Source organism: Micromys minutus (genome assembly GCF_963924665.1).
Source record: "Micromys minutus genome assembly, chromosome: 21".
NCBI lineage: Eukaryota > Metazoa > Chordata > Mammalia > Rodentia > Muridae > Micromys > Micromys minutus.
The window spans coordinates 4250473-4272560 of record NC_137956.1 but is presented as its reverse complement, the minus strand read 5'-3'; the positions used below and the strand labels follow the sequence as shown (position 1 = coordinate 4272560).

The window sequence follows — 22088 nt, the reverse complement described above, 5'->3', positions numbered from 1 at the left end:
CAAGACATAATTCAAGGAAGAAGTCAAATGCCAGCATATGGCCTTTCAGGGAAGGTTGGGGTTGTTTCCCAGACAATGGAGGTCGGAGTGAGGGCTCCCATTGGTCCTTAGTCAGTGGGACAGAGAGTAGCAGAACCCCCCCAGCTTAACTTGCTGACAGAGAAACACACAGCAGATGGTATTTGCATTTCAAAGACTGAAGTATTGCAAAGGCATATGGTGTTCCTGCTGACTTTAGTAGGTACATTTCCTAATACAAGACAGAAACGCAAGTCAATCATCAAAGGAAATCTATGTCTCGGAAGCAAATCAGACAGAGAACGGAATGAGGGGAGAGAAGTGCTTACCTGCTCTGCCTTTAGGGTCAGCTCAATAAAAATCTGCTGTAATTTTTCGTTAACAAAATTGATGCAGAACTGTTCAAAGCCATTTTTCTAGAGGAAAAGGAAAAAAAAAGAAGGTCCTTTCCTGTAATCATATCACAAAGTCATTTAAAAAGTCATTTCTCGGTGATGTTCTAAAACGTCTGTGAAAGCTGTTTCAGAAACTCCGGCTACGCCAATAGAGGAAGCATGGCTTATATTTAGGAGAAACTAATTTGGTAAAGGTACATGAAGAACTTGCAAAGACCAAGATGAGCTGGAGCCTGCAGCTTCTTCATTGCCTAGAATTTATTTCCTATAGGCCAGAGGAGAAATCAACTATCCCTCTGAGCTATGAGGGCCCAACTGGCCTCCCTTCCTCCCCCCTCCCTCCCTCCCTCCCTTCTTTCCCCTCCTCCCTCCCTCTCTCCCTCCCCCTCCCTCCCTCCCTTCCTCCCACTCCCATTTTTCTCTTTTTTTCCCCTCCCTTCCTTACTTATATATTACTTTTATTCACATGACGTGTGTGTGTGTGTGTGTGTGTGTGTGTGTGTGTGTGTGTGTATGTGTGTGTGTGTCTGTCTGTCTGTCTGTCTCTCTGTGTGTGTATATATGATATGTATGCCACAAATGGGCATGCCCACAGAGGCCAGAAGAGGGTATCAGATACTCCTTAGCTGAAGTCATAGTGGCTGTGAGCTGACTGATATGAGCTGAACCTAGGTCCCCTAGAAGAGCAGCAAGGGCTTTTAACGACTCAATCTCTTTAGCCCCGTCTCCCACCTCATTTTGTCTTTCTTGGTTTCTCACCTTCTCCCTTTTAAAAAATTTTTCGTGTGTGTGTGTGTGTGTGTGTGTGTGTGTGTGTGTGTGTGTGTGATCATGAGTGTGTCTGCAGAAGCCCTCACTGTGAAGGCAGAGATGAGAGAGGGATATGGGGTGATCACTCCCCGCCTTATTCACATAAGACAAAATCTCCTACTAAACCTAGAGCAAGGCTGGTGGCCAGCAACCCCAGTGAGCCTCTGCCTCTACCTCCCACAGCACTGGGATTATAGGTATACGCAGCCAGTTTTACCTGAGCGCTGAGAATCCGAACTCAAGCCCTCGTGTCTGCAGGTCAGGCAGTCTTACCACTGAGCCATTTCCCCACCCCCCTTACCTGAAATATTTCGAAACCATAGATGTCCAGGACACCAATGTTGTATTCCTCGTGGTCCTTCTCCATGGCTTTATTGATGGACTAGGAGAAAACAAACCCGGCACAAATAACTCCTTTTGTTCTTATTGAACAGACAGTCAGGAGGGCATAGTGCACCTCACAGCAACCGCAGTGGCCCTTGGAGACAAGGCAGCTTGAAGACAGGGGGTTTATGCTTTAACAAGGTCTTAGGATACTGGGTGGTGGTGTGGCGGTGGCACACGCCTTTAATCCTAGAACTTAGGAGGCAGAGGCAGGTTGTTCTCTAGGTTTAAGGGCAGCCTGGTCTACAGAGTAAGTTTTGGGACAGCCAGGGATACACAGAGTAAAACCCTGTATTGAGAAAAACCAAACCAAACCAAACCAATCAACCAATCACACAAACAAAAAAGGGTCTCCGAAAGGTCTGAAGAACAGCTGAAGAGAGTCGGAGTGGGGATGGGGTGGAGAATAGAGGGATGCAGGAAGGAGGAGGGAGGTGGTGTTCCTATACACGACCGAGCTAGCACTCCTTAAGACGTCCAGAGACCTAGAAGGAGCTGTCGTCTTCGGCGATATAAGATCCTGCCCTGAACGAGGCACCACTCTTGCAAAACCAGCAACTGCCAGTCACGTGTGCCCAACTCAGGAGCACTTAACCCTAACAGAACACACGAGTCACTGATGCTGAAGATAGTGGCCACAGTTTGCAGAACCACATGCAGAAGGCGAACAATCTACATATAACGTCCATTATGTGTGTGTGTGGGGGGGGTGTGGGGTGTATGGTCATGTAGAGATCAGTTGCTTCTGTCAGGTGTCTTCTTCAATGGCTCTCTTTGTGATGATGATGAAGACGGTGATAAGTGTGTCTCTGTATGTGTGTGTGTGTGTGTGTGTGTGTGTGTGTGTGTGTGTGTGGTGTATGGTCATGTAGAGATCAGTTGCTTCTGTCAGGTGTCTTCTTCAATGGCTCTCTTTGTGATGATGATGAAGACGGTGATAAGTGTGTCTCTGTATGTGTGTGTGTGTGTGTGTGTGTGTGTGTGTGGTGTATGGTCATGTAGAGATCAGTTGCTTCTGTCAGGTGTCTTCTTCAATGGCTCTCTTTGTGATGATGATGAAGATGGTGATAAGTGTGTCTGTGTGAGTGTGTGTGCCTGGGTGAAAGCCAGAAGATATCCAGTGTCTTCTATTGCTCTCCACTTTAGTCTCTGTGAGGGTTTCTCATTGGGCCTGCAGCTCAGTGTTTTTTCAGCTACAATGGCTGGTCAGTGAGCTCCTGGGATTTGCTTGTCTCTATTTCCCAACACTGGGTAAGAAGCATAAGCAGCCATTCCTGGCTTTTGGGGGCACTGGGGATTTGAACTCAGGTCTTCTTACTTTCACAGCAGGTTCTCTTACCCGCTGAGCCATCTCCTCAGCCCCTCTACCTTAGCTTCGAATATTTCATCTAGACAGCAGGCCCAGGATCCTCCTGTCTCTGCCTCCCTGGCAGTGGGATGCCAGTCATGAACTACCGTGCCTAGCTTTTTACATGGGTGCTGGGCACAGGTCCTTACGACTGGTCAGCATGGATTTTACCCCCTGCGTCATCTCATCTTCCCGCCACAAAAGGAGTCGCTTATTTAAAATATTTGTGTATTTATGTATCTTATGGGTTGCTGGTGCTTGTGGTGTGTATGTATATGTGCACGTGTGTGGTCATACACCTGAGTGCCACTGCACGCCTGTGGAGGACAGAAGGTAACTTGTGGGAACTGGTTCTCTATGGGTCCCGGGGATGGAACCCAGGTTGTGAGGTTTGGTGGAAAGTACCTTCACCAGTTGAGGCATCTTGCTAACCCCTGGCAATTATTTTTAACTCAGGAGGGGGGGCAGCACCTCAATAGGGTTGATCGCGGCTCTCACAGTGGTGGGTGGACCATCATACCCCCACTTTCCAGATGGATGCCCAAGATCAAACTGGACAAGAAACGAGGCTTCGGTTTAAACTGAAGCATTGTGCTCTAGGCCTCTGAGAGAAGAGGGTCCATGATCCAGTGGAAGAGACTCGAAACCAGCAGGACCCGTGCAACATGGGCGCGGGGGGGGGGGCAGATAACAAAGGGAACAACACCAAACATTCCCGGAGTCAGTGGATGCTGTGCTTTGGTGTGTGGGGGGTATTTCCTGGACAAAGAAAATGACAGCCTCTCTGAGCTTGTGAGTACAGACATGTAGCACAGCATATAAGCATACATACAGCACAGCACAAATACATAATACAGCATATCATAATGCATACATACATATAAAGCATGCATATATACATATATGCATACATGCATACGGCACAATACATACAGCATATACACATACATATGACACAGAACACATCATACAGTGTACATATGTTTACACAGCACAGCATGTACACTGCATACAAACATATATTTATATACAGACATATATATATATACACATACATACATACATGTGTTCATACATATATACAGCACAGCCAACTTAATGTTAGGTCAAATTAAATTAATGCCAGTTACATGACAATTGCCACATTTACCATATACCTTAAGATGATACAAAGGGAGTCCGAGGTCCCTTCTGCACATCTGCTTGCCCCTCTAGATGCTTTGGTCATCTACCTGCATTCCCACCTGAGACCCCTTTCTCAATAAATGAAGGGTCTGGATAACACCTGACCCTGAAGTTCTCAAAGAGTCAAGGCCTTCCAATAATCATAAGCAGTGTAGAGAATAGGCTCCCCAATCCTGCCTGAGTTCTGTGGGTGGCGTGGCTGGATTGGGACACAGATTTCTGGGACCCTGTGGCTGCTGCTGTTCTTGGCTAAGATCTGCCCTGGGTTTCCTGTTTAAACAGAGAAACAAAAAAGCAGAGCATCCAGGAGTCTAGGTTCCCCTAGCACAGCCTCGGGTGCAGGAGAGCTCAGGCCTGTTTCTCAACCTCTCTGTGCCTTCTTCCATTTATCCTGTAAACCAACATAATATCCACTCCACAGTATTGTTAGAGAAAGTAAATGATATCTTTTTTCTCCAAAGTACTTTAGTATGTAGAACAAGGTGAAGACCAACATAAAAGCAGCACTGGCTAACTCAGATTTCCACTGCTGGCTTTTCCTACATAACATAAATTACACATCTCCACATTATACTGCAGGGGCAGTAAGATGCCTCAGCGGGTAAAGGTGCTTGCTGCCAACCTGCGTGCAATCCTGTGACCCACGCAGTAGAAGGGGAGAGCCAACTACCCCAAGCTTCCTCCTGAGCTCCACATGTGTGCAATCTTGTGTGTGTGTGTGTGTGTGTGTGTGTGTGTGTGTGTGTGTGTGTATGTGTGATCAAATTAACTAAAAATAAATTTTAAAAATTGTAAAAAGCTGGTCAGTGGTGGCACACATCTTTAATTCCAGTACTTAGGAGGCAGAGGCAGGTAGATCTGAGTTTGAGGCCAGCCTGGTTTACAAACTCAGTTCCAGGACAGTCAGAGCTATACAGAGAAACTCTTGTCTGAAAAATAAAGTAAGAATATTCACATATAAACATGTATATAGTTATGCTGTGTCTAGAAGTATCAGAGTTAATTTAAAAGCACAACCAACATCAAGGTGGGGTTATAGCCCAGTTGGTAGAGCATTTGCCTAGCAAGCATGAAGCCCTGGTTCATAGTCACAAGCATGGCATACACTAGGCATGGTGGTGCATTCCTGTATCAACATCTAGAAGGGAAAAGCAGAAAGGTCAAAGGCCATGTTCAGCTATAGATCAGATTTGTGGCTATCCTAGACTATATAAATACTATCCCAAAGCAAACAAAACAAAACACCAATCAAGCAAAGCACCTTTTCTCAATCTGTAGATATCCAAAACCTTTGATATTTCCCCCTTTGAAAGGCACAGCCCAATTCACATCCCATGTGATCTTGTTGGCTTGCTCAGATCAGACTGAATGTGTCAAAGTGATCATAATTAAATCAAGATTGGGACATAAAACACTCATGGTCTGGGCTGGAGAGGTGGCTCGGTGGTTAAGAGCACTGACTGTTTTTCCAGAGGTCCTGAGTTCAATTCCCAGCAACCACATGGTGGCTCACAACCATTTGTAATGGGATCTGATGCCCTCTTCTGGTGTGTCTGAAGACAGCTATAGTGTTCTCACATACATACAATAAATAAATCTTTAAAACAGAACAAGTACTCATGACCGGTTGCTCACACGCGCTGTCTTACATCACTGGCCGTGGGAAAAAATCAGCTGCTAATTGTGAGGAGATCAGGCTGCCCTAAGATGAGGTCCATGTAGCTATGAACAGAGGCCTCTAACCAAAGGCACATGAAGGCTTCTACTTGACACCACGGCCCCAGCCCCAGACCAGCCTGGAGAGCTGCTCTCCGTTGGCATTGCAGTTTGAACTGTGTTTGAGTCAGAGCTGATCAGCTGGGCTCATCTTAAATACCTGCTCTTCAGAAATGCAAAGAAAGACATACACCTATCACTTCATGTGTGGAACCACATGCCATAGATTAACTGTGTCTCTACCAAATTTAACAATCCTAAGCCTTTACACATGGAAATCAAGAATGGTCCTGGGCCGCAGGCTTCCTCTAGTCCAGGCTTGGATTTATTATCTCACGCTACTGTGTTGGTTTTAGCTACTGTGGCTTGCTGTGAATATCTAGGAGTTGGATTCAAGATTCACCAGAAGCCCAGAATGGGGTGGTGGTGGAGGGAGGGACGGAACACACAGGGCAGAGAGGGACGTGCAAAGGATGAGGCAAAAGTTTGAGGCAAGCATGAGAACAGTTAGTCATTGCATTCCTTCAAGGTAAAGCTTGAAGTTTTGCCCACGTCCACCCCTGTTTACTTACATCTACCAAGAAATCAAAGACTCTGGCATGCAGGGCCTTGGCGAGCGCATCCCTGGTGTAGCAGGCCTGCTCCACGTTGAGGGTCACATGGATGGACTCTGACTTTCCTCCCCACTTACTGTCCATCTGCCGGCTCGTCAGCTTCTCCTTTAACCGGTCTTGGTTTATACCCAGTAGATATGCAGGAAAAGCCAAAACTGTGGAGGATAAACAGAGTTTTAATCATTGTCTCCCAAGCACGTGGAAGCCCTAGTGGGCAGACAATGGGAGCAAAGTTAACTTCCAAACGTTCGCTCTATTGGAGGTGACATCACCATTGGCGGTGATGGAGCCCATCTTTAATCCCTGCACTTGAGAGACAGTGGCAGGTGGATCTTTGTGGTTTGAAGCCAGACTGGAGATGACAAATCTCCATGTGTCACACACATCCCTTTGTTTTTTCCAGTTGTTCTATTATGTAAATCAACCCCTATGGTGACTGAGACTTCCAGTCATTCAACTCAGTGCTCCAAGGAGGACATGGGCCAGTCCTCCCCCCCCTACCTCTCCCCAGCCACTGAGATCACACTGATACTGAAAATGGACATTTCTCCATGATTAAGGCAAAGGCATCAACAGGAACTCAACCAAACATTTCGTTGGCTTTGGATAATGTTTTCTTCCTTTGGTGCAATGTTGACATGGTCTCATTTCCTACCCGTTATCACAAACCTACTGAGCCCTACGACTCTATGACTGAATACCCTACAACTGAATGCTTACACTGAGACGGCTTCCAAAGCACAGAAAATGAGGAAAAGATAGTAAGTATTAAACTTTGAAGACAATCTGGGAATTTTATCAAATAAAGAAACCTCCATAAAGGCAGAACACATCCAAACAGACTCTAAAACCCTAGAAGAATTTAGAATGGGAAGCTATTGATGTTCTCTGGGGTAATAAGAGGGGTTGTACCTGGAGTGGGCAGACAGAGAAGGGTAGAATTTAAACAGACGTGGAGAGGGGAATGGTTTGCGGTATGGGAACAAGCTGGAGGCAGGGGCATGGCTGGGATGTGGCCTATGTTGTAGCTAAGCATTCACTACAGCCAAGATTAAAAGATTGGGCTAGAGTTCGATGCATTGGGGAAGGGTGTCTCAGGACGGGAAGCGGAAGGGCAAAGGTGGTTCAGAAGGTCTGTGTGTATGTATCTATGAGTTTCTATGGATCTGCACATATGTGTGTGTGGAGACCAGAGGCATGATAGATGTCTTCCTTGGCCGCTCTCCAGCTTACTCTGTGAACCTGAAGCTCATTGATTTGGCCAGGCTGGTTGGCCAGCAAATCACAGGGATCCTCTGGTCACTGCCTCTCTCCAGTGCTGGGGTGTCAGGACAGCAAGTCTGACTTTTCTAGATGGGTTCTGGGGATTGAACCGAGGACCTTAGATTTGTATGGTGAGTACTTTGTGAACTGCCCTTTCCCACCCCAGAAGGTTTTAACAGACACACTGTAGGGAGATGACTCCTCTGGGGGTCTCTCCATTCAAGCAGAGGGGACGATGTTATTGGTATCAAAGTACACTCATGCTGCCTCACAACATGTATGGGGGGATTTAGGGTTCTTCAAATAGAAAGCTAAAGGCTTCCACAAGTGTGGTGAGTTGTTTCAGGCCACAGGACCTGCCAAGAGGAAAGCTCCGGATACAAATGAGATCCCGTGACCTCTGATCAGAGTGCTCACATCCGGATAAATGACACCCTTCTTGCACGTGAATGAAGGAATTTATAGATGTGAGCAGAAAACATGACCTTGGCTAAGAGCCTGTCTGTCTCTCTCCCTCCAGATAAAAGGAGTGTGCTAAGATCTTGTGGATGATATCACTGTTTTGGCACACACCAATCATCCCAACACTTAAGTAGGTGGAGGCAGGGGGATTACAATTTTAAAGCCAACTTGGACTAAACAGTAAGATCCCATCTCAAAAACAAACAAACAAGTTCCCCAAAGGATCCTTTATCAGTGAGAACACACCGCTGGCCTCTCCATCAAGACTGATCTACTCAGATTGCAGAGAGTGCTGGGATTTAACTAACACTTCTCAGCACTCAGATTTTTTAAAGAGTTTATCAATGAACGTGTCTTTTGGGGGGAAATGGGGCCAACACTAGAACAATGTATTTCTTATGTACATGAGGTTCTCATAAAGAACCTGAGGCATTGACTTTATAACAAATCTATCTCTCAGGTACTGTTGTTTTCCCCCAATGGCTGACTCCTAGAAGCAAATTCTTCATTTGTACAAAGTAAGGAGAGACGATATCACAAATCACTCTGGACACTTAGAGTTGTGGGGACTAGGAAGACATTCACCAAGTGTCTGATACTGAATCAGCCTTTCCCACCACTATCATGGAGGATGCATCTCACTAAATGCCATGGCCTTTCGTCAATAGTTGATAGAAAGGATGAGGAAAAGCTGGGGTGGTAAAGTTCTTGCTGTGCAAGCATGAGGACCTGAGTTCAATCCCCAGAACCCACATGGAAGAGCCAGAGACGGTTTGCGCACTTGTCATCTCAGAGCTGCAGAGACAAGCAGTTACCTGGAACCCGATAGCTAGCCAGCACAGCCTAACTGGGGAGTCCCATGTACCAGCGGGAGGCCCGTCTCAATAAACAATGGATCCTGAGCAACACCTGAGGTTGACCTCTGCCTTCTGCACTGCTCACGAGCATGAACACACACATACACACACACACACACACACACACACAATTATAATAGCTGAGCATGGCAGTGCACATCTGGATTCCAGTTACTCATGAGGCTGAGGCAGGATGCCTTCAAGGTCAAATGCATCCTGGGCTCTTTATTGAGATTCCATGAAAAAAGAAACATATTCACTTTTCACAGTGAACAGCTTTATATAAAGAATAGTCAGCCCAACATGTTTGTTTTTTTTTTAAAGTGAGATTCTCCCCAAGCCTTAACCATCCCAAGAGTGGAGACGAATGAGCTGTCGGTAAGCAGTTCAAGCCATTATCTTTATGGCCTTAGCTAAGAAAACCAAACAAGGCTGAGATGAGACCTCTGAGACAAAACAGAAGGGAGTAACCGGACATGTGCTATCCTTCCACATCCAGTAGAAGAGGTGAATCTAAATGGATGCAGGCTCTCCAGAAACAAGGCATGGAGTGTGGCCAAGAGCCAGAGCCACAGGCTTAGGAAGAGAGCTAAGCAGACTAGAGAGGAAATACAGCACTTGGTTTGGACCAAATCCATGCCATGTTTTTCAAACCCAAGGTTTTATGGCCTCATATTTTCTTCTGCGGCTGCCCTGGTGCTGAAATTATAGTTTTTGCTTAGCTTGACTTCCTCCAGGCTGTGAATTTCCATGAGGGTGTGTGAGTGGGGCCAAGGCTGGGGGGAACTTGAGCACAGAGGCCCACAGGCTTGGGGAAGGAGATGAAACAAGGATTAATCATACATTTAGTGGAGTTCTTCAGTCATATAAACCGGAGAACATGGTAGGAGACTATCTCAACAGGTTAGGTTGATGAAGGAAGATTTAATGTGCAATTAGAAGTTTGACATACATTCCCTCCTTAAATCTGAACTATGAAGAAGACAGAAAAGTCAAAAGGATGTGGAAAAATAAAATGCATTCTTTATACAGTGAAAAGAAGTGGCAGGTTTGGGGATGTAACTCAGTAGAGAGCTTGTACAAAGTCCTCGTCCCAACCTCAGCATCACATAAAGCAGGTGTGGGGTGTGGGGTTAATGTAGAAAAAGACTCAAAGTAAGAAAGTTGATGTTATGCAGGATTCACTAATAATATGTTTGCTTGGGGGACATTAAATCACACAAATGGAACTTAGCTGAAGGAGTGCTGCCTCCAAAGATAAGCAGTCTGCTAAGCTGGTCAGTTAGAGGTGAAGAATACTTAGATGCTAGGGTGCAAATGTTTGCTGACCAGGATTGACCATCATTAGGTTCCATTCCCATGACCAACGAGACTTTCAACAACTAGCCAATAGGCCCTGGTTCCCATCCCCAAAGACTTACCACTCAAGGGGGGCAACACAGGTGACAGTCATCATTAGGTCTTTATTTGCCACTAAGTCCCTTTGCTCTTAGCAGGAAAAACATAATTCTGCCAGGTGACATAATTCTGCAAGATGACCCCTAGTAATAACCCTTTGGAAAGGAACACTTGGTGTATGTAAAATAATCCTGGGGATATGCAGTCCCTTTGGTGAATAAATCTTCTATTTGCCTTGGTGGCCAAATGTGCTATTTCCTGTCTCTCTTCAGATTGTTTGAAGAGTAACCTGGGCTGGACCAGGAAGAGAGACTTAAAGGTGACAGTGGCTGTGGGATGCGCGAACCTAAGGTGTAGAGATGTCAGAAAGCCTTCTGTTCAGGAGTAACTGTTATTTGGACATCAGTTGGCCAGGCAATTAAGTAAGGAGCCCTCCTTCCTTCATTTCTGAGCTGTGAGTGACGGCTCACTAAGAAGGTGTGTTTTCTTCTATGACGATGGCGTACACCTGTAATCTTGAGAGGTAGACACGGGAAATCAGAAGTTCAGTGTCATCCTTGACATGTCAAGTTTGAGGCAGCCTGGGCTCCGTGGGGGAAGGCCAAGATGAAGTAGATACGATTTTATCAGGTTTTGGTGACGATTTCTAGCACATTTACCAAAGGGTGGTTGGGTACAGTGTGGAATGCACTTTAACTCCTCCATGGTTTTAGTATTTACACAGCGTAGTTCTTGAGTTAATTTGACATTTAATCATATTCAGATAAGACTGTTGAGCCAAAGTACCATGGTTTTACTATCTTCATATGGAAAATACACTAGTATCTCAGTTAAAGTTTGATTGGCTTTTCAGCGATATAAAGAAAATTCTGTGCCCCCATTAGTCTCCGGTCAAACTGACAGCTAGCTTGCTGTAGTGGACCAGTTTGAACAGGATTTGAGTCCTCTCCTTCAATAGCTAGAAAAAGCTGCTGTCTTTAATTATAAGAAGCATGGGTAACTTTTATTTACGAATTCCGAAGATGCACACTCGGACATAAAGAACATGGGACGAACCGAGGTTCTTCATTCTGTTTATACCTAAGTGCTGGAGTCACAGCGATGTCCTGCCATGACCTCTTCATGTGGAGATGGGACTCAAACCCAAGGTTTTCTACATGTTGGGTACCAATTGAAGAACACACCCCAGAAAAGACCTTAATGTTTAGCAACAGATGAGGGCTGAATAACCCCAAGCAATAGGATAGCATGTAGCTATAAAAAAAGAAATGAATGCAGAACCATCTCCCAGATACAGTGCTGCCCGGAAAAGCAGCTATAGAACATGGTGGACAGACATTCTCCATAGAGTCTGAAGGCAGGAGAAAGAATGCATGGTAACTCTGCAACTCTCATCTCTGGGAGCTCTGGTGACCACTGGGGAGGGGAGGCAGCTGCTGGCAAAGGTACAAATGGGTACCCAGTTGACAATGTTACAAGATGGCCAAACCCAGATCTGTGTGGAGAAATGACAGCTAGGGTTGTGTAGTTCTCTTAAACCAACTTAGCTCATAGCTCACTCAGCCTTCTATGAGCTCCACTGTACCGTCCCTGCTCCTCAGGGAACTTCACAAGCAGTTGCTAGTTTTACAAGCCTTCCATGAGTGCCAGGGGAGGCTGCTAACCTCAGATGTATCACTGAGCAGTGACCTCCTTGTTGGCTGGAGGATCCAGGAACAAGTTTGCTGGGTCAGGGTCTCGAATTGGTACTCAGGTACGAGCAGGCAGTGAGGGTTTTACTTCTCAGGGGGTAGAGAGATGCTGTCTCCTTCTATAGACACCAGCATCACAAGACCCACTAATGTGCCATGGCCTTGTGGGCAGATCAGTGCGTTTGTTTTGTGTCAAGGGTGAATAAAGCCCAGGGAGTCTAAGGGCAGAGTTAGCATTTTGATTAGGTCATACTCCTAAGCTTCACGCACACTCTGCATTTTATTGTTCTCTAGACCCTCCCTTGTTAAATATAATTTGTCTTTATCAGATAAAGATAGACGTCAGATGTTAGCAGAACTTCCCTCTTTTATGAGAAAAGAAAACGAAAACATAAAAAAGGATCCTTATTTGGAATGGAAACCTCCCTATTGCATAGTCAGCAATGAGTGGGATACTATTTATTACCCAGCATCTAAAATTATCCCCAAAGAATGCTGAGAGAGAAAAATGACTTCCTGGGTGGCTAGAGCGGGTGTGTGTGCTCAGGGTGGCCTGGAGCTCCACCGGTGCCTGGAAGATTGGGTCACAGGGTTTGTGGTAGATCACAGGCACAGGGGACTAGTGGAACTTACTCAGGAAGGAAACTGGAATGTTATAGTTTCCACTGAAAGAATAAGAAAGACCATTTGGGTCTCAAGGATGTGGCTGAGACAGATGCAGTCACCAGGACTATCAACCCAATGGTCAAAGTTCATTTCTCTGTGTCCAAAAAAATCTAATCTAAATCAGATCCATGGGTCCAACTGCAAATCTGTGAGCATTCCAAATCATGTGTCCTGTCCCTGGCCTGTCAGGACATTCATGTACCTATTCATCATAAAGGTCATATAGAGGAAAGTGTGTCACCAAGTGACCCATCAATAAGAAACTATTCCACTGGTGGTTAGAGTATGTCTTCATCTTTGAAACCAGATGAAGTGCCATTGAGATGGCTCGGTAAGCTCTGATAACCTGATGACTCCATTTCCATCCCTAGGACACACAGCAGAAGAGAACCCATTCCCATACATTGTCCTCTGGCCTCCACATATATAGATGTCATGGTGCATGCGTGCACCCCCACACTATGATGATTATGATAAACTAGATGTTTACTATTCTAGTTTATTATTAAGAGCAGGTTTAATTCAAGGTTCAATTCTGTCAAGTTTCTCCAAGGTAAGCAATGAATAGAAATTTTTTCTCGTCATGAATGGTGTAGGACATGGAGGGAGAGAGGAAAGATGGGGAGGGGGGGAGAAAACCATATAGGAAAGGAGAGGAAGAGGTCAGGGGGGGGTAAAAGATAGGGAGGAGGGGAGATGAGACAACATAGAAGAGGAAAAAGGAGTGGAGGGGAAGAAAGGACGGGGAAGAAAGGACAGGTACATGAAGGAGAGCTACTCTTTCCTGAGGACATTTTGTTCTTTAGGACTCATGACTTTTAATTCCTAACCCACGCACCTCACTAGCAGTCTAGGCCAATCAAAGGGTAGGCTGGTCATGCACGACATGGGGTCACTACCCACCCACGCCCCTCCCTCCACAGCCCAGGCAGAGCTACTCACACTCTTCACTCTCCACGGCAGCATAGTTGCCCACTTCTTTGAAGCTGATGTTCCCCAAGTGGAGAATTCCAGCCACAATCTGCAACACCAGAGTCTGCTCTTCTGAGAAGATCCCGATCACATTCATGGCGTGCTGGGAGAGAGGGAGAAGTTAGCCAGCCAGGCTGGAGGCTCACAGGCGTGAGTGCTCATGTTTGTGTATATGTAGGTACACGAGTATGTGGAGGTCAGAGGGTGACGTTAGGTGTGTCTTCCTCATTTGATTCCATGTTTATTTATGAAATGTGATGTCATTAAGTGTGGAACTCACTTAATGGCTAGACTAGATGATTAACAAGCCCCAGGGATCCTCCTGGCTCTGCCCCCCTAGAGCAGGGATTACAGTGTATACTGCCATTCATGCCCCTCCTCCTCCCCTCTTCCTCCTCTTCTTCTTCCTCCTCTCCCTCCTCCCCCTCTTCCCCTTCTTCCTCCTCCTCCTCCCTTCTTCCACTTCCTCTTCTTCTTGTCATGGGTTTTGGGAATAAAACTCAGGGCCTCAAGCTTGTGTGGCAAGCAATTAGCTGCTGGAACCATCCAGCTTTCATAGGGTCTTAGAAGCCCTGCTGGAAGGGAGAGTGTTTTTAAATACAACATGCTCTCTAGGAACACCCTAGCCCTCGGGAGACCTTCAAGAGGGAAGGCACACAGGGGACAGGAGTCTGGGCACAAGCTTCCAGGACTGTCCTCTTCCCCATAAGTTCTGGCTGCCAATCATCCCCAAGGACACTACCACTCCATTTCTAACCACCCCAAGAGGTCGTAAGTGATCGTCCCCTTTGTGGGGAGAGAGAGGGATAGATTTTATTAGCTAAAACATCTTTCAAAACCTTTGGAACCTACAGACCATTAAAAAGCCAAGTTTCTGAATCCATTAAATTAAAATGGCTGAGACTTGGATTTCTGTAACTTGAGAAAACTCCTCCCTGGGTCAATACTGGGCCCTTCATGCACAGTTTTTCTGTGTTCCTTAAGGCTGTGGCTGGGCAGCCTTGGGACCTAGGACTCATCTGCCTTAATCCCTGACACTTCCGAGCAACACACCAGCCCTCACACTGACCATTCTCTCTGCACATTCTGGGTCCTCTCAGTTCTCAAGGACGAACAGGCCTAAGCTTTTTGTTGACTCAAAGGAAAATGTCAGTGCAGACTTTGAAGGATTAGTGGGCGACAGGTCTACCTCCGGAAGGCTCTCGACTGGAAGACTTAGGTTAGTTCACGTGGGTCCCAAACCTCAAACTCTAGTGTTGTAACCTAGACTGTAACACGCATGTGGTGTGACCAGCGCTGTGTGAACACAGTGGTTATCTGTTGACCCCAAATTCAGAATCCAAAAAGAGAAGGAAATGAAACAAACAGAAGCCAAAAGTGTTCTGAACTTTTCATTCTGTTTTATTTTGGGGGGGGGGGGTTTGTTTGTTTGTTGGGTATTATAAGACAGGGTCTCACTAAGTAGCCCTGGCTGTCTTGGAAGGGGTGAAAGGCAGATGCACCTGACCAAAGCCTATGTAGAATGATTTTGAATTTTTGCTTCTGTTTGTCTGTGTGAGTGCATGCTTCGTATGTGTGCAGGTGCACACAGAGAGATGCCAGAACTGAACATTAGATCCCCTGGGGTGGGAGCTGCCGGATGTGGGTGCTGGGAACCGAACATGGCTTCTCTGCAAGCACTGCATGCGCTCTAAACCGCCAAGCCATCTTTCCAGCCCCAACTACTCTTTATGTCAATCAAGACCATGAACTGGCTTGTGGCCTTTCTAAGGAAGAGCTCTCCAAGTATTGGCTGCTCAGCCAACAAGCGGAACTCCCCCCTCCCCCCACTGTGATAGCCTGTTTATCGGAACACTCTTGCTGGAGGCTATTGATGAATTAGCTTTTTACTCATCTCAAACCATTACGTGCTCCTCAGGAAAAAGTGGTGTGTGTGTGTGTGTGTGTGTGTGTGTGTGTGTGTGTGTGTACATGGCTCTCCAAGGTGCTGACCGCAGCTCTTCAGAAATGCTAACAGTGGCTGAGGGGGAAGGCTTACACTGCTGTCTGCTTTGATCTTTACTGTCCTCTGCATCAGCGGGCACTCAGGTAGGAGAGAGGGAACGGCCATCCCGGTACCCACACTCACCAGGGTTTCCTGGAAATCCCGCTTGTCATCAATGTCATCAACCTTGTAGGACCCCGAGAGGCTCAGGTAGTAATAGTAGTCCATGCTGGTAATACCGAGGCTTTGTTTCTGTTCTGGAGAGGCACCCTCGATGAGCTGCCACGGGAGCACACAGGATATGTCAGGATATGGTCCATAAAGCACCTTGTGATTCTGGGGACCACGTCCCAGAGCCCAGTGGGGAAAACTCTCTAAGCTCAGTGACTCCAGCCTCCAGACCCCGAGGGAGCTTGTGAATACCATCTTGGGTTGTAGGTACCGTAGCCCTAGATGAGTCTGCACACTCCAGGCTTTGTTGTTTTAATGTGTATCGCTGTTGCCTGATAGAAGTGTGTCCACCACACCTCGTGCCTGTGGAGGCCAGAAGAGGGCGCCAGATCTCCTGAAACTGAGTTATAGTTGGCAGTGACTAGGACCTGAACCTGGTCCTCTGGAAGAGGACTTAACTATCCATCCATCTCCACAGTCCAACTTCCAGTTCCTAATGTTGGTAAGGCCTGAGAGAGATCAAGCTTTCTTCCTATCAGTAAGAGAACTGTATGCTGTGCTTGTGACCCTATGGGAAGACAGAATACAGAATAGACCATGGCCACTGAACTCCTGCCCACCTAAGCTCTTCGCATCCCAGGATGTGAAGTTCAGAATGGCCATGTGTTCTTTCTCTGGAGTTCAGAAACCTCCCGATGTACTGAGTATCCTTGGTTTGCTTCAGGCTTACAGTTCAAGATGAGAGCTCTTTGCCATCGTACCTGCCACCTGCTTCCATGTTGTCCCTACCCAGGACTCTAGCCTCTGAACAATAAATACAAATAAAATCTTTCTCCCATTCGCTGCCTTGGTCATGGTGTTTTACCTCAGCAACATCAAAATAGCTAAAACAGCCGGAGTGTCCAGGGTATCCTGTGCTGGGGCTTGGACCTGAGGTTTTGTGAAGGCCAGACAAGTACCTTTGTGAATATAAGTATCACTCATCTCCCAAAAGCCTTTTGTGCAATTTCCAACAAAAAGGTACCGAAAGAATTGGTTGCCTTCACTGAAGATGCCTGTGTGGCTGAGAGATCAACTGGAAGCTTCTCCCATAAGTTAATCTAGAACTCCTAGAACAAAACGAAGCCAAAGAGAAACCCTTCCTGGGTGTTTCTTGCTGTGGATTACATTTCTATAAACCTAGAAACATTTTCCTAAGTGGCCAAATTGGCAAGATCCTGAGGAACACATCTGTGATCTCAGCTACATGGAGGCTGAGGTAGGAGGACCACGAGCGTGAGGCCTGCCTGGGTTACCAAGTGTGTTCAAGGTCAGCCAGGTAACCTGGAGACTGTCTCAAATTTAAAGAAGTAAACAGAGGATCATGGAGATGACTCTGGTGGAATGTTTGAGGGAGGCTGTGGGTTAACTCTCCAGTACTGGATGAAACAACAATAATTAAAAATAACAGCTGAGCTGGATGATAGCCTGAAACATGACTTAAGAGCTTCTCGGGCTGGAGAGATGCTCAGTGGATAAAGGCACTGACTGCCCTTGTCCCAGCATCCACACGGTGGCTCACAATCATCTTTAACACCAGTTCTAGGGGAATCTGATACTCTTACAAATTCCACAGACATTAGGCATACACATGGAACACAGACATACATGCGGGTAAAACATTATACACATAAAATAAATAAATCTAAAAAAAAAAAAAGAAAAAAAAGAAAGAAAACCATTTTTTTCAAAGGCATCTTGCTCTGGCTCTGACCAGGACTGGGCCTGGGATCTGAGGGTCTGAGTGGGGACTGGCTGAACGTGCTCTGAGGATCCCGAGCCTGCGGATCATTCTCATCTAACAGTGTGCTGGTTGGAGGTTCTTCCTATCACCTGATTTTCTGGCTCAACCCCTCCTCCCATCTCTGCCTAGGGTGCTCCTTTGCTTAGTCCTCCCTGATTCCCCAGGCTCTAACTCTTCCCACACAAATTCCTATTTGGCAAATATTCAAACAAACACTCCTACTTCTGTTTTGAAGTTTGTCAGCATTTTAACAACAGAACTTTGGGGGAATTTGCCTCATTACCCTAATTAGAACTCAACACTCCTTGAGGACAGGGACAGTCTCCTGCCTCTTCTGCAGACTTGCACAGAGCACAGAGGCATCTTTCTGGGCTTGTTAGATTACTGAATAAACCTGAGGGTTGCGTGGGAAAAAACGACCGCCTGATTATCCGTGCTACTCCACACTTGGGGATCAGAAGACAACTTCGGGGAATTTGTTCTCTCTTCTTGCCACAGTCCCAGGACTTGGGCTGTGTTGGCTCCAAGTGCCTGTTTCCTGAGCCTCCTCCCTGGCCTCCCCATTCTTGCTTTTTAATACAGAGAAGGAAAAGTTACGGAGGAAAACCTGGTAGAATATGTGGAAGCTCCGTTCTCCTGGGTTCCTCATCACCACTCTGGACTTTTCCAGAAGGAAGTTGGAGATCTTGCCACCATCTGGCTCCCCACCTGGGCTGAACTGGATTTCAAAGTATTTTCCCTGCAAGAAAATTAGTAATTTCCTTTAACACCCGGTGAACAAATCCACAGTGCTCCAAACAGACTTTAAATACAGAGTATAATTCGAGGAAATTCATTAATGGAAGACATTCTGGATTATCCCAGCACTGAGCTACAAGTCCTTACTTTCCTCATAGCAAACAATACCCTCCGTCCGGAGGATCCAACCCTGAGGCCAGACTGAATAAGGAAATTGCATTCCCCACACACTCTCCCTCACCCCCTGTGTTTGTCTGAAGAACAGGACGGGGAAACTGTGTAGCACCAAGGTTGCCACATTGTTCTATCTGGAAGGATGTATTGACCTCAACCAATGGCATCTTGGGTGCTATTTCTCTCTGTAATTCTTGTCTATATAAAATACAGAAAATGGCATATGGCTTTAAACTTACATTTTTAAAATAATTAGTGAGAATACCATTTATTGCTATCAAGCATGGCACACGTTCGAGTGCACACACACACACACACACACACACACACACACACACACACACACACACTGGGGTGGGGTGGGGAGAGACTTTCCCCTCTTTGATGTCATTGATCATGACCTACCTCCGCCTTTTCTATAAGGTTATAAATGCTGAGCCCTTGTTATTTCTAAAGATCAACTGAGTTATCCTCTCGGAATAAAAACACACCTTATAACAGAAAAAAGCAAGTCATAATGATGTTTTTCCTGCTGTTTTAGGAAGGAGGGTGTGGGTGGGCAACTAAAGGGTTAAAGTTGATATGTCTATTTTTTCGAGACAGGTTAAGAATGATAATTAGAGGCAGAAAGGTCATGTGGAAAATTCATTCACAATGTCTTTCTTCTGTCAGTATCTAGAAAGGTCAGAATAAAACATCCCAAGTACTGAGCTGAAAAACACTAAGACGAAGAAGCAAGAAAATAAACTAGATTTTCCCCAGACAATGAGGACCGTAAAGCAGGTCTCACTGACAGCCATCAGCAGACAATAACTACCTGAGACCATAGGGAGACTTCTAAAAATATAACCTTCCTTTCTGAATAAAGGCTGAAGCTAACATATATCAGCAATCATAGTGCATGGGAGGCAGCGATAGGTCACCCTAGGCTACATAGGGAATTTAAGGCTAGCCTGGGCTATAGGGTGAAATTGCCTCGAAAGAAAAAGGGTTAAATACTTTTTCTGGTTTTTGTTTGTTGGTTTGCTAGTTGGTTTTTTCAAGATAGGTATTCTCCACATAACCCTGGCTGTCCTGGAACTCTCTTCTGTACCCCGGGCCAGCCTTGAACTCACAGAGATCAGCCTGCTGCTAAGTGCTGGGATTAAAAGCAGATGCCACCACCCATCACCCAGTGTAAATGCTTTTTTGTCTTCTTTTTTCTTTGAAAGTCCCACCCACTATTTATCTTGAAACAGCCTACTGTCAGCCTCACAGATGGCTCTGGCCTGAGTCCTGACAGACCACACGGTTGAGACAGGACACCAAAATCTATAGGCATTTGGTTTTGTAATACACCTTTGGCCTTCTGGCGTGGTCACATTTCAGTACCCCACTGCCAAGACTTTTAGTCAGAGACATTTAAGAAAAGCATTCACAGCACTACAAGGGTGACTTTGTCCTCACTGTGGGCGCAAGGAGTCAGGAGGCACCAGCACAGGGCTCCTTAATTCTGTGAGCAATCGGCAAACAAGCTCAGAAATCCAGAGGTGAGGCAAGCAGAGGCCTAGGGGAAGAAAGGTTTGCCACGGGTGCCCCCTCAGTCCAAGTGTGCTCCCTTCAGACGAAGCTCCAAGGAACATGTCCACAGGCAGGCCTGGATCTCAGGCTTCCCCAATCGGCTCATTTCTTTCCCCCAGGCAGCCCGCACACTTCCCAAGGAGCAGTGCAACCCCCTTCAGCAACTGTAGTTTTCCTCACTAAAGTAACTCGAGGGAGGAGCCATTTCTGAAATTGTCTTGTCTATGTCTAAAGCACAAAACCAAATTCTGTCAAAGGGTGTGTTGCTTGGAACATGAAAGAGAGATAAAGCCTGCTTCTCAGGATCTGGGAAGTGTTCCCCGAGACTGGAGTCAGGACACTTACAAATCGGCTGGAGTTGTTGTTGCGAACTGTCTTGGCGTTCCCGAAGGCCTCCAACAGTGGATTAGACTGAAGGATGATATCCTTGACGTGCTATTGCAGCAGACAAGAGGAGGGCGGGAAAATAACGGATGTTTAGCACTCGATGTCAAAGTCAACTTTCCCCGAAGTCCTGCCTTCCGAATATCAAAAGATAAGAGGATCCAACCATGTACGTGTCCCGGGGCATTTCTAGAGAATTCATTTTGGCTTTTGTTTTGTTTGATTGAGACAGGATTTTACAATGTATCCCTGTCTGGCCCCAATCTTACTGTATAGAGCAGGCTGGCCTTAAAAATCATGGAGATAGATATGCCTCTGTCTTCCAAATGCTGGGATTAAAGATATGCATTCTTATGTGCCACCACGTGTGATTTATGCAGTGCTGGGGGTCAAAGCCAGGGCTTTGTGCCTGCTGGTCAAGTACACTACCAACTGAGCTGCCGTTGCTGACGGTGGTTTATTACCATGTGGCCACAGACCTGAATCTACTGGTATAACCAGGTTTCCCAACCCCCTTTTTTTGGAAACGGGATTCCAAAGCTGAGGTGCTACCAGGAACCCAGAATTAACACAGTCAAGGATTGGGTTTCCATTCTCCTTGCTGTGACGCCCTCCTGCACGTCTGACTGTGTTGATGATCACAGGGAGGAGGAAAGAAAAGCTTGAAGAAGTCTCTCTGCGTCTTGTGTTCTCGGTTGCACCCTCCCCACTGCTCTGCTTGCAACAGTAGAGGCCAGACTCATCGAGATGGCAATGAACCATCGTCTCTTCCCACACTTCTAGAGAACTGCACACCAATCACCTGGGAGTGACTGTGTGTCTCGCTAAAATGCAGAGGTAGGTTTAGTAGGTCTGGGGCAGGGTCCAGGAATTTCCAAACAACCTCTGCGCCCAGGGAGCTTTTTGGCCAAGGCTGAGTCTGATTCTCAGGACCCACCCACATGGTGCAAGGAGTGAACCAACTCCATTAAATCAACCCTGTGTCACTGGATTCTAGCATGAATTCACACTCAGGGCAGCCAGGACCAACACTAGATCATGTGACACAGCTACTGGCCAACAACAGGAGAAGAATTTAGTGTGAACACTCCAGTCTTATGCCAGACTTAAAAGTGTGCAAAACACATCACAGACATGAGGCCTCTCAGCTGATAGGGGGTGGTGCTGCAGAGGCCTTCGGACAGTGACTCATTCCATGTACGTCCAATTATTCACATGCTATGGTTAAGGGTGTTCCAGAAATAACAAGTCTCCTGGCTTGTGCTCTTGAGCTACTGACTAATTTGAAGCCAAGAGTTCTGGATCAGTGTCCTCAAAGGAAAACAGGAAGAGAAAGATCAGCGTTAACCGTCTGCAGCTTGGACATACCAAACGAGACTAGATGAAGGTACTAAAACTGACTATGGGAACAAGCCACACACTCCTATGGTGCCTGAGAATGAACATCCCAGCAGAGAATGGCACAAGGCTTGAGGGCACATTCCAGTGCACACGGAGTGACAGTCACTAGCACAG

At 46.3% G+C, this 22088-nt stretch overlaps 1 protein-coding gene across 1 annotated transcript in view; it reads right to left on the bottom strand.

The window, feature by feature from the left end:
* Positions 1-22088, bottom strand: part of MYO1E (myosin IE) — a 183842-nt gene that overhangs the window by 60039 nt on the left and 101715 nt on the right. The window contains exons 6-12 of the mRNA XM_080934887.1: positions 20535-20624; positions 18325-18456; positions 15908-16042; positions 13750-13882; positions 6429-6625; positions 1525-1605; positions 348-434 (exon numbers count right to left, since the gene is read on the bottom strand). Coding sequence (XP_080791013.1) covers positions 348-434; positions 1525-1605; positions 6429-6625; positions 13750-13882; positions 15908-16042; positions 18325-18456; positions 20535-20624 — 855 coding nt within the window. The remainder of the gene's footprint in view (positions 1-347; positions 435-1524; positions 1606-6428; positions 6626-13749; positions 13883-15907; positions 16043-18324; positions 18457-20534; positions 20625-22088) is intronic.